General features: G+C 35.1%; 1 protein-coding gene across 2 annotated transcripts in view; it reads left to right on the top strand.

Moving 5' to 3' along the window:
- Positions 1-13648, top strand: part of Cfap36 (cilia and flagella associated protein 36) — a 41279-nt gene that overhangs the window by 25092 nt on the left and 2539 nt on the right. Inside the window, exons 5-9 of one of the 2 annotated variants that reach the window (XM_046423749.2) lie at positions 421-508; positions 2332-2383; positions 5389-5491; positions 12546-12655; positions 13001-13150. In XM_046423749.2, coding sequence (XP_046279705.1) covers positions 421-508; positions 2332-2383; positions 5389-5491; positions 12546-12655; positions 13001-13150 — 503 coding nt within the window. Of the gene's footprint in view, positions 1-420; positions 509-2331; positions 2384-5388; positions 5492-12515; positions 12656-13000; positions 13151-13648 lie in introns of both variants that reach the window. The other variant, XM_046423740.2, reaches the window with a different exon arrangement.

The following is a 13648-nucleotide window of genomic DNA, read 5'->3' as shown; positions in this document are numbered from 1 at the left end:
CTAGCTTAATGATTTCAGTGGTATATTCTCAGATACTGTATGATTCCAGAAGCCAGAAACTTACATTGTTTATTTCCAGATATCTTTTGTATATGTGTGTGTGGTATTGGGGATCAAGTCCAGAACAGATGGCATGCTAGCCAAGTGGTCTACTGCAGAGCTACATCTCCAGTCCTGATGATAATTGTTATTTTTAATAGCCAACACAAACAATTACTGAGATATATTTCTAGATTAAAATTCTGGTTATTTTTGGTGGGACTTATTTTCTAAAATGAGAAATAGTTAAAAGATAAGAATTTGAAATATTTTATTAAGTGATAAATTGTAAACTAATTTTACCTGATGAACTAGAACAGTCAAAAATAAGTGTTTTCAGTTGAGTTGATATTATTCCATGTGGTGTTTGATTTTGAACAGGTATGTTACCTGACTGCTTGACTGATGGTTCTGATGTGGTCAGTGACCTTGAACAGGAAGAGATGAAAATCCTGAGGGAAGTTCTTAGGTATACTTCTTTATAATTATTTTGGAATGAATCATTAGTAATTTTAGTAAGATAATAACAGTAATAATTATATGTATGTGCTTTTTATCCAGAAAATATTATAAACTAGTAAAATATCTAAATTTTCTACTAAAGACCTTCAAATTTATTTATCATTTTATAACTATGTGAGTTATCCCTCATCCAAAATGTTTAGGATCAAAAGTGTTTCAGGTGTCAGATGTTTTCAGATTTTGGAATATTTGCATAAGCCTTACTGACTGAGCATTCCTAATCTGAAGATCTAAAATTTTTTGAGCATTGTGGTGTTGTACAAAAAATTCTGAATTTTCATATTAGGAATGCTCAACTCGTATTATATTTATTTTTCTCTTAGCCAGGAATTCTAGTGCTAGGAAAGCCTTCTACCTCTGAGTCACATTCCCAGCCCCTTACATTTCTTAATTAATAGGAAGAATTATTTTCCGGTGATTCATGCCAGATTAGCCCAACTGAGTCTATTTTTTTCCCTTCACCCTCACCATATAATTAATCACTAATGGAAAAAAAAGTTGCAGTATACCCAGCCTGAACCCTGGTGAGGTGGGGAGTTAAGCTGAATTCTTCATGGCTTCTAGATCTTAGAATTAGCAGTAGTTAAGTTGTCACATGGTAGGAGACTTGTCTTCCAGACTCCACAGATGCATAGCTGACAGGGTGACTGGACAACATCGGGAGGTGTTTATTCCAGATTAGTATTTTGCAGTTCGGGAGGTGTTTATTCCAGATTAGTATTTTGCAGATCTCTTCTTCTTTGTAGTTACACGATTTTTCATCCAAATGCCTTATGTGGGGTAGACATGCAGCCCACAAAAGGGCCTACGCAGAACTAGGAAAGCTTAGTGGGCATTTCTATGGTCTCCTGACCATTATGGAAGTTTTAGAAGGGAGGGGAAATTGTAGCATCTAATTTTTAACTGTGAGAATGTACTAAGATTAGAGGAGAAGCATACATGCATAACTGTGGAGTGGAGCACCAGATGATCGTTAGATGGCCTAGTGGAAACTATGACAGGTGTCCCAATTTAGTGCTTAACTTCAGTGGGTTTGAGTGGTTGTAGGGAGGAAAACAGATGTGTAGGTTGACCTGGCCCTTTCTTGCCAGATCTTAATTTCCATGGCACAGAATGCTTTGAATTTAAAGATTTGAAGATAGCAGGGTATTTGGTACATAGTACTGGTGAAGTTTTGACTTGTATTGGTTGCATTGGTTGATTTGTGATCTGAAAACGGATCCATTGTGCTTTTAGACTTTATTTTCTAAAAGCTTTTGAGGTGGATATACTATGGTACAGGTTAGTTATGAACATGTACAAATGTTACCCTCAGCTGTTTTCGTAAGTCAGACTGCCTCAGTGAGCAGTTTGTAAAAATTGATAGGCTTTGGCAAAGTGGCATCAGGAATGCTTTATGATAGTTCAGATGCCATTGAAAAAAACAGAATGAGGGGAGAAATGGCTCCTATGGGGAGGTATAATTAATCTCTCTAAAGAAAATCAAAGTATTGATGAATGGAATTTGCTATTCAGATTTGGATTTAGGATTTCCCTTCACAATTCTTAAAGAAACGGTAACCATGTATTTTATGTTACTAAATTTTATTGTGCAGTATATTGTCTATTTCTCTTCAGTTGATTGTAAGCTTTAAAGTCTGGCAGTATTATTTTCCATCTCTGTGTCCAAAATGCCTTGCTCACAGTTATCATGTGGCTTAGTTAAACACTGCTTTTTGACCAAAAAACAAAGTTTACTTTTTTTTTTAACCTTATATTTGTATATTTCAGAAAATCAAAAGAGGAATATGACCAGGAGGAAGAAAGGAAGAGAAAAAAAAAGGTGCCTGCAGAACATATAAATACAACAGAAGTATATTCAGTTGCTGTTATCTCTTACTAATTTTGCACATAGTTTTTGCTGTTAACATTTAAGCTTCTATGGAACTACACAGTTCCTCAAGTAGTCATATTTTCTTGTCAAGTCTAAGCATTTATATTTAAAGTTTTATACTTTTTCATGCATGAAGTATATACTTTCTTTCCTACAAGAGTGTGTAACCTTATACATTCTTATATAGAAAGTATTTTTGGGGGCAGGGTGTAGCATAGTGGTGGAAAGCATATGCGTAGTGTATGTGAGGCCCTGGGTTCAATCCCTAGTACCAAAAATAAGTAATTCTCTCTTTATAACTTTATTCACTTTATAAATCTTCAAGCAACCTATTTTTTAAACTTCGTAATAAAGACCAAGGTCATGAACTTCAAAAACTGTAATACATTTCATGTTTTGGGGAGTTCCTTATAAAAATCTCCCTTAATTTTCTGAATAAAAGATTAAGAAAAATATTTTACTTTTCCATTCTTGACTGCTTTAGTGTGTAGAAACAGCAGATACAGCTACTACCAAAGGTCCCTTGCAGGCTTTAATATTATCATGTAGAACTAGAATGATTCAGTATCATATTTCTTGATATACAGTTCTTCCATTTAAGAACCATTTCCTTAAAGTGCCTAATCTCACTTTAATCAGATAATCAATGACCACTGTTGATAAAAGGATGAGCAGAGATCATAGGCTACTTGATAGATGTCTTGCAAAGGGTACATCACTCCTGTGACATTCTTACCCAGTGGCATAAACTGGATCTAACCATAAGAACCTACTACACACCCAAACCAGGGGCAGTCTACAGAACTGCTGGTGGAAGGTCTCAGAGTATCAAGGGTGACAAAAGTCACAGGAAGATTGAGGAGCTCTTCCAGCTCATAGGAGACTATGGATACCTAACAACTCAATGCAACTAGGGACTCTGTCTGTTGCCCCAACCCCTAGGTGGAAAGAGCGGTCAAGAAAACCAGCAAAATATGAATGGGGTGTTGGTATGAGACAGTCACGTTTCAATGGTAACTTCCTGATTTTGGTGGCTTTATTGTGGTTATATGAAATAATGTTATTGTTTGTAGGAAATGTACATAAATAATTTGGTCAAACATTTACCCCCCCCCCCCCCAAAAAAAAAGTGCCTAATCTTTCCAAGGATATTTTCCTCTGATAGAGGTGTGGGAAGCTAGTATGTATTCTTTCCTGGCTGCTTCCCTTTTTATATTTTCACAATCTACTTGAGGGGAAAAGGAAACCTAATATAAACTATCTCTCAGTCACTTAAATATTTTTCTTTATTTCTTTGTCAGGCACCTGCAATCCCAATGACTTGGGAGTCTGAGGCAGGAGGATTCCAAGTTCGAGACCAGCTTCAGCAATTTAGTGAGGCCCTAGGTAACTTAGCGAGACCCTGTCTCAAAATAAAAAAAATAAAATAGGGCTGGGGATGTAACTCAGTGATGAAGTGCTCCTGGGTTCAATCCCTAGTACCCCCCCAAAAAAAAAAAAAAAAGTTGTTTTCCAATTTTTCCTCTTTTTACCAGGGATTGAACTCAGGGTACTAGACCACTGAGCCATGTCCCCAGCCCTATTTTGTATTTTTTTATTTAGAGACAGGGTCTCACGAGTTGCTTAGCACCTTGCTTTTGCTGAGGCTGACTTTGAACTTTTGATCCTCCTGCCTCAACCTCCCAAGCTGCTGGGATTACAGGCATTTTCCACATTTTTTCCTCTTAGTCATGATACATACTTGTATTATTTTACTGTTTTTAAAAAATCCATTTTACTCTAAGTACCCAGTGAAAAGCAGAAGAAAGAGATTTATCTTTTTGGGGGGAAGGTACTGTGGATTGAACTCAGAGGCACTCGACCACTGAGCCACATCTTCAGCCCTATTTTGCATTTTTATTTAGAGATGGTGTCTCAATGAGTTGCTTAGCACCTGGCGGTTGATGAGGCTGGCTTTGAACTCATGATCCTCCTGTCTCAGCCTCCCAAGCCATTGGGATTTGATTTCTTTTTAGTAAAGGGAGTAAAGTTCTTAGGTATTAATGAAGATTTTTAAATGTAAAGATATAGAACAACACCAGTTCAAAATAACTATTAGAAGATAGTAATTATAACCTTCTAATTTTATGCAAAACATAGTATGTTTCTTGGATAATATGTCTTAGGGGTCAATGATTTTTTTTTTGAGACTTTTTATTATGGAAGTTATCAAACACAAAAAAGTAGAGATGGTAATAATAATGAATCCCCATGTATCTATCACCCAGCATATAGAGGTTTATGATTTAGGTATACATGAATTGCCTAATAAGCTGTATAAGGTTGGATTTTTCTTGATTTTTAAAGAAAAATGAATATTAGTTTACTTTTTTCCTATGATTAAACAATTTCTTTGGTTTATTTTTTAATTTTTTTAGAGAGAATTTTAATATTTATTTTTTAGTTTTCGGTGAACACAACATCTTTGTATGTGGTGCTGAGGATCGAACCCGGGCCGCACGCATGCCAGGCGAGCGCACTACCACTTGAGCCACATCCCCAGCCCTCTTTGGTTTAAATATACTATTCCATTTTAGAAATAGAAGTAAACCAACTGTGGCTACTTTAAGCATTTCATAGTAGTGACATATAGACTATTTTAAACAAATAATGGAAAATCACTTTGTAATTAAATGGTTTTGTTTCTTTTACAGTATTTTTTGGTGTTTTACTGCGAGTCACATGAATAGTAAGGGCGAAGACTGGGTTTCCACTCAGTTCTTTCTAAGTTCAAATTCAAATCATACTAATTATCATTAATACTGTATGATTTAAATTGAAATATTTACCTACCTCAAAAAGTAGGAGCTAATAACATGTTAAAAATTTTGGAAAATAGACTCTCTTGGATTAGTAAAAGTTAATCTAAACTGTGTGTGTGTGTTTTTTTTAAATTGGATTTTGGAATTCTGAAGTTATTAGAGGCTAAAACAGAAGAGCCCCCAGTACATACTAGTGAAGCTGCAAAAATGAGCAATTCCCAAGGGGATTGTGAACATTTTGAACACCCACCCTCAGGTAAGATTGAGTTATACTGAATATTCTCTAATACTCTGAATATGTAAACATTGTATAAAGCATATTATCCTCTCATATATTTAACCTCAAAAACCTCAGAGGGAATATTGAATGGCTTCAAAATTTAAAGTTGTTTGTGAATTTAGTTATTTCAGGTAAGAAATACTCAGCTGAAAAGAAAATATAGTCCCCATATTTCTAAGTGAAGTCTAGAACCTAGAGCTGTGAGCAAAAACTCTTTGTGAGGGAGCCACCAACATTTGTGCTATGGCTGCAGCATACAAGATATGTTCACATAATTTTGGTATTCTCTTTCTTGTTTACAATTACATGGTGTTGTAAGCAAAAGCCAAACTTGGAAGATACTATTAAATTACCTTCAGAATGAATTAAAGCACAACTAAAAAATGAGGTAAAACAAATTTTCCAGATGTTTAGTCAGAAATTGTGTCTTTGAAATCAAATATAATGAAATTCAGTGTACAACACATTAGTGTATGACCTTGTAAAATATTTGGCATATCCACTTTCGATATGTTCTGATTTCTATACTGTAGAAAAAAATAAGTATTTCTTGCATTTCACTATTGTCATGTATGTAAGAAAAAAAAAAAAGAATGGTGATTTCGATCTTTAAACGGTTCAGGGGAGCCCCAAGGGTTTTAGGCTGACTTGTAATTTGGAAAGATCACCCTGGCTTCATGGGATACTGAACCAGAGGCAGGAGGTAGCTATTGCCACAGACACTGCAAAAGATAGTCCTGCACCTGGTGTGGAGGCAGGTTCTGGAGAAAGCAGGCAAGAGGTTGAGGGCAGCTGAGGTGGCAAATAGGCAAGGCTTGGTCTCTTCTTCCTCAAGAGAAAAAAAAAAAAGTCTATCTAAATTAGAAATTGAACCTTGATCATGAATTCAGTTCATTTTATCATGAATTTCTATGGTATTAAATAAATATTTTTGTCAATTAAAAAAGCCTCTGGGAAGTAGATAATATAATTCCTTATTTTTCATATATATACATACATATATTTTTTTCTTTCTTTTAACAAGAAATTCAAGAAAACTGAGTGACTTGTCCCAGATCATTGAGCAAAAGCAAAAAGCTTAGTTAAACTGTGTCTTATCTGTGTCATCTTACTCTAAACCCTAGGCTCTTCTACATTTCAGAAAAACTTCTTTAATTCAGATAAGTTTATGTTTACCCATTTTTTTTTTTTAACATCAAGAGCAACTTAAGTTTTTAAATAAACTTTCTTTGTTGGCATTGTTTTTCGTTCACAGCAAAATTGAGCTGAGGGTACAGAGATTTCTCATACAGCTTCTGCCCCACACATGTATAACCTCTCTACTGTCAACATCCCTCACTTTTTTAGTATACTTTTTTGCAGTTGAAAAATATATACTGACACATCATTATTCCCCAAAGTCCATAGTATACAGGTTCACTCTTGATAATATTATATGTTCTATGAGTTTTGATAAATGTATAATGACATATCTCTATCATCACAGTATCATACAGAGTAGTTTCATTGTTCTGAAAATCCTTTGTGCTCTGCTTATTTCTCTTTCCTCCTATGACCCCTGGTAACTGCTGACATTTTATTATTTCCATAATTTTGCCTTCTCTGGAATGTCACATAGTTGAAAATATGCAGTATGTGTAGTCTTTCCAGATTGCTTTTTTTCACTTGGCAGTATGCATTTAAAGTTCCTCCCATGTCTTTTCATAGTTTGATAGCTCTTTTCCTTCTATCACTGAATAATGTTCCATTGCCTGGAGGTATCATAGTTTGTTTATTCATTCACAGGTAGAAGACCATTTTAGTTGCTTTCAGGTTTTGGCAATTATGAATAAAGCTGCTATAAAGGGCTGTGTAGGTTTTCTTACGTGAATGAAAGTTTTCAGTTCCTTTGGATAAATACAAAGGAGCATGATTGAATTGCATGGTAAGAGTACATTTAATTTTGTAAGAAAACTACCCATCTCTCTTCAAAAGTGGTTGTACTATTTTGCATTCCTACAAGCAGAATGAGAGTTTCATTTGCTCTGTTTCCCTTACCAGCATTTGGTGTTGTCAGTGTTCCAGATTTGGGCCATTCTAATAGGTGTATAATAGTGTCTCATTGTTGATTTATTTGCATTTCCCTGATGACAAGTGATGTGGAGCATCTCTTTTTTTTTTTCTGTTTTCCTCTTTTTTTTTTTTTTTTTTGTTGTTGTTGGTGCTGGAGATTGAACACAGGGCCTTGCTAGGCAAATGCTCTATGACTGAGTCATGTCCCCCATGGAGCATCTTTTCACATGCTTATTTTTTCATCTGTATATTTGGTGGTGTATCTGTTAAGTTATTTGGCCTATTATTTTTTGAGGGTTTTCATATTTTGAAGTTTTTTTTAAGGGTGCTTTAATAGTCCTTTATCAGACGTACCTTTTACAGATAGTTTCTCCTGGTCTGTTCCTTGTCCTCTCATTTTTTTCATACTGTTTTTTGTTTTTACAGAGCAGAAGTTGGGGTTTCCTCCTCCTTCTTTTTTTTTTTCCTCTTTTTCAAGTACTGGGGATTGAATCTAGGTATACTTTACCACTGAGCTACATTCCCAGTTCTTTTTATTTTTATTTTGACACAGGATCTTGAGAGTCTTGCTAAATTGCTGAGACTGGCTTCAAACCTGTGATCCTCTTGCCTCAACCTCCTGAGTCACTGGAATCAGAGCAGAGGTTTTTTAATGATGTTCAGTTAATTATTTCTTTTGTGATTTTGGTATTTTATCTAAAAAGTCATCACCATACCCATGGCATTTAGGTTTTCTCTTCTGTTATCTTCTAGGAATTTTATAGTTTTGAATTTTAAATTTAGGTCTGTGATCCATTTTGAGTTAATCTTTGTGAAGATTGTAAAGTCTGTTTTTAGATTTTGTTCTTTCATATGATGTTTAGTTTTTTCCAGCACTGTTTGTTGACAATTCTCTCTTCTTTGTGTTGTCTTTGCTCCTTTATCAAAGATCAGCTAACTATATTTATGTAGATCTATTTTTAGACTCCTTTTTTTATTCTACTGATTTATTTATTTATTTTGTTTTCCCCACCAATACCACACTGTTTTGATTACTGTAGGTTTATTGTAAGTCTTGAAGTTGAGGAGTATCAGTCCTCCTACTTTGGTTTTCAATTTAAGTTGGCTATTCTGGTACTATTGTCTTTCCATATAAACTTGAGAATCAGTTTGTTGATATCCACAAAAATAACTTGCTGGGATTTGATTAGAATTGCATTGAATCTGTGGCTTAAGTTAGGAAGACCTCTCATCTTGACACTATTGAAACTTCCTGTCATGTCATGAACATGGAATATCTCCATTTATTTTGGTTTTGATTTTTTTTTTTTTTTTCTTGGTGGTACTAGGGATTGAACTCAGGAGTGTTCTGCCTTTGAGCTGTATCCCCAGCTCTTTTTACTTTTCACTTTGAGACAGGGTCTCATTAATATGCCTAGATTGGCCTCAAATTTCCAATCCTCCTGCCTCAGCCTCCTAAGTAACTGGAATTATAGGCCTGTGTCTCCATGCTCAGACTAATTCTTTAATTTCTTTCATACATGATTTTTCCTTGTATTGAAATCTTGTGCACATTTTGTTAGATTTTATATTTAAACATTTCATATTTGGGATCTAGTTTTAGGGGCATGTGTTTTTAATTTAAATTCTACTTGTTTATTACTGGTATTATGAAAAGTGATTGATTTGTATATGTTTACCTTGTATCCTGTAAGCATAATATAAGGTCTTAAAGAGTTTTCTCACTCTGTTGCCCAGACTGGTCTCAAATTCCTGGGCTCAAGTGACCCTCATGCTGTTTCCCAGGTAGCTAAGATTCCAGGCATGTGCCACCACATCTGGGCTTTTTTTTTTTTTTTTTTTTTTTTTTAGATATTCTTTATCAAGTTGAGTGAGATCCTCTCTATTCCTTTTTACTTAGAGGAGTTCTTTTCTTCTTCTTCTTATCATCATCATCGTCATCATCAGATACTGGGGATTGATCAAGGGATGCTTTACATCCTTAGTTCTTTTTATTTTGAGATGGAGTCTCATTAAGTTGCTGAGGCTGGTTTCAAACTTGTGATCCTCCTGTCTCAGCCTCCTGAGTAGCTGGGATTATTGGCATGTACCACCTCACCTGGCAGAGTATCCGTTGATTTTTAAGGAAGTATAATCTTAGTTTTTAAAACAAATAGGGGAATTTGAAACAAGGAAGATTATAAAAGTTATTTTTTTGTCTTTCTTCCTAGCATATCTAACCATTTTTCTTTTTTTCATATTCTGCAGTTTAAGTAGAAATAACATCACTTGAATTATATCTTCAAAACTCCTACTTTTAGAAATTGTCTGTGCTTTGTTTTAATTTGCTGACCCAAATTTGTTTTTATACAGACCTAAGTATAAATACTGTTTAATGTTTGCACCTGACATAATTTGAATAAATTTGTTCTGTGGAGTTCCTTATCTGACTAAGTAAGTGAAGCTATAAAAAACTTTCTCTAGCCACATGTAACTCAGTTATACATAATAATGACACAGAGCAAATGGTGGATGCTTTTAAAAGTAATGACTTCAATTTTCAAAAAAAATATTTTTCAAATGGGCATAGCAAACATCAGGGAATCAGTTAATGCAAAGTGATGGAAATCCATTAAGAAGACCTAATTTTGGCTGGGCACAAGTGATGCACTCCTATAATCCCAGGAACTTGGGAGGATCAGAAGTTCAAGGCTAGCCTCCGCAACTTAGTGAGACCCTGTCTCAAAATAAAAAATAAAAATGGCTGGGGATGTAGTTTAATGTTAAAGCACTCATGAGTTCAGTCCCCAGTACCTTAAAAACAAAAAACAACAACAAAAAAAAACCTAAATTTGGAAGCATCAAGAAGGTGACCTGCTTTCTTATTCCTCTTCTCATGTTTTTCCTTTATTCCAGCTAGAAATAGATAGTATCTATTCTCAAACTGATGCAGAGTTGCCAGAGATGAATTGTTTTTTCTTGAGGCTTTCTGATCCTCCTTTCTTAAAAATCAGAGAAGCTAAGTATTTTGGCTTCAAGTACTTTCCTCTCTGATTGAGATTATACAATATGTTCATCACTAACAAACTGAAGGCAAGAACTGTCTACCCTAAGTACATGAACTGAATATAAATGCATATATATTCCCTGCTTCTGAGTTAGAAAGTGAACCATCCCTTATCTAGCTCTGTGGTTCCATATTTTGGGGGCGAAGTCTACCTCTTTTTATTAATGGCTAATCACCATTAGTAAAAAAGACTTTTAACTCTACCTGCATATTATCAATAACTTATTTAAACTCATTAATTTCTGTCATAGTTAGCTCTTTCATGGAGACTTACTTTACCATTCAAAGGCCTGTAGAGCTTTTCTTACTTCAAACTCCCTGGCACTGAAGTCATTTTACTCACTCTATGCTAGGGTTGTGGTTCTTTGTCAAGTTTCTTGCATAGACAAAGTTCCTTTTCTGGTTTTCTACATTGGCAAGATTATTAATCATTTAGAGACATAGGTACCATGTTTCTCCATCATGTTTTTAGTTCTTTGCATCGTTTTAATATCTTTGTTTGTCTCATTCTACTTTGTTTTGAAGCCCATGTACTTAGACTGAAAATGTTTTATCTTTCTTTGAAAAGCATTACCCAATCTTTTTTTTTGGGGGGGGGGTACCGGGGATTGAACTTAGGGGCTCTTGCCCACTGAGCCACATCCCCAGCCCTATTTTGTATTTTTTTTTAGAGACGGGGTCTCACTGAGTTGCTTACTGTCTTGCTTTTTGCTGAGGCTGGCTTTGAACTCGCAATCCTCCTGCCCTCAGCCTCCTGAGCCGCTGGAATTTATAGGCATGTGCTACCATACCTGGCAACATTACCTAATCTTATAATAAAAAATGGTTCAAATTTAGGAAAAAGAAAAAAAGAAGACTCAGAGGAGCAATTAGAATGTTAATGATGTCTCTTGGAACAGTCAGCAAATACCTAAAAGTATTAAGTACTTAAATGTGCTTCCAGTTTCTGCTTGTTTTAGAATCTTTACATTTTTCTTAATGCATTTATAGGCTTATAGTTATCTTCACTATGTAATTACAAAGTTATTGATAATACTGGTAGCTACTGTTGTAAAGTAAAAAATCCTTTAGCTTTACAGTAATTTTCTTAAAAAAAATTTTTTTAAGTTGTAGATGAACACAATACCTTTATTTTATGTATTGATTTTTACGTGGTACTGAGGATCGAACCCATTGCCTTACACTTGCTAAGCAAGTGCTCCATCACTGAGCCACAACCCCAGCCCCTATAGTAATTTTCTATAAATGTACAGTTACTTATTTTACCTTCAAGAAAAAATTAGAAGCCAATTACATATTAAAGAATTTGTGTACTATTTATTTGGATTATGTAGCACCCTTTTATTATATCATAAAGTGGTTCTAATGTTTTAAACAAGGGTTATCTTTTTGTAGCTATAGTACTGTACAAACAGTAGGAGCTTGGCTGGGCGCAGTGGTGCATGCCTGTAATCCTATCAACTTGGGAGGCTAAGGCAGGAGGATCGAGTTCAAAGCCAGCCTCAGCAAAAGCGAGGCGCTAAGCAACACAGTGAGACCCTGTCTCTAAATAAAATACAAAATAGGGCTAGGGATGTGGCTCAGTGGTCGAGTGCCCCTGTGTTCAATTTCTGCTACCCCCGCCACTCCCAAAAAAACCTCTAAAAATCAGTAGGAGCTTGTTATTTGTTGAAACGTCATTATTCATAATAGAAATTGTAGTCCAAGTTTCTTAAGGATGAACAGAGACCATGTTTATTATTCTCACCAAATGCTTGGTATAGTGTAGACAATGAATACATGTTGGTTGAATAAATATGAAGAAAAATCAAGTATTATTGTAACCTCAGTTTGGTGACTCTACCTTAGTTCTTAACATTTCTCTAATATTTCTAACTGGTATCATTGTTTAATTGCTGCCAGAAGTTAAAGTGCATTTTGCTAATCCGTCAGTGCAACCTTTGGCAAGAAAAGTGGAAATGATGCCTGAAATTTCCTCCCTCCCACAAAAAAGCCTGAAGATTCCTGGCTTAGAACATGCAAACATTGAAGGACCAATAGCAGTAAGTAAAAGACTACATCATTTTTTAAAAAAATATTTTTTAGACATGGATGGACCTTTGTTTTATTCATTTATTTATATGTGGTGCTGAGAATCGAACCTCATACATGTGCCTCATACATGCTAGGCAAGCGTTCTACCACTTGAGCCACAACTCCAGCCCCACTATATCAGTTTTTAACAACTTTGTGTTAAATGACAAAGTACTAGGAACAATGTAAACAGCCACACATAAGACTTTTCTTGTGATCTTGAATTCAAACTTCTAATTGAATCTAATTAAGTATTGTTGCCACTTACTATGTGGATGTGAAATTTATATAGTTTCTTCTGTTATTTGACCCAGAACTTGTCAGCTCTTGGAACAGAAGAGCTGCGGCAACGAGAGCACTATCTCAAGCAGAAGAGAGACAAGTTGATGTCCATGAGAAAGGATATAAAGACTAAGCAGGTCCAAAATACGGAGCAAAAAGGAAAGCCTGCAGGGGAGGTAGAGGTACGGTTAGCCTTAGTATGCTTAAATTTCATATCTAGAGGTAGAATTCTCAAAATCAGATTATGTGCAAAAGAGCCTCTAATGAATTTTGCTTATAGATTCATTCATATTAACCACCCTGCTAGTGCAACAGTGGCTACATCTTTTCTAGGAAGAGTGAGTTGTGATGATTTTGTGAGGTAGAAATAACAGCAGTTTCTTTTTTTTTTTTACTTGCCTTGCTCTGAGTTCATAAGGGGTCAGTGATCTGTCTTACCTAAGCCATCTGAAATGTTTGAAATGTCCTGTCAATATCTGAGCCACCACCTCTAAGAGACTTTAAGAGATTTTTACAAAAAGATTTAAGGAAACTACTTTATTGTCCACCCCCCACCCTGCAAAGTCCTTAGTCTTTTTTTTTTTTTTTTGAGGCTATATGTTGGGAATTTTAGACAAATACAAATGAACCCATTTTATATTGTAGCCAATTTTTTCTTTTCTTTTCTCTTTTCTTTTTTT

This window comes from Marmota monax, unplaced genomic scaffold, assembly GCF_021218885.2.
Source record: "Marmota monax isolate L192 unplaced genomic scaffold, Marmota_monax_Labrador192_F-V1.1 WCK01_AAM20220418_F8-fsc00015, whole genome shotgun sequence".
NCBI lineage: Eukaryota > Metazoa > Chordata > Mammalia > Rodentia > Sciuridae > Marmota > Marmota monax.
Note: the sequence above shows the minus strand (reverse complement) of the source record. Positions and strands in the feature narration are given on the sequence as shown.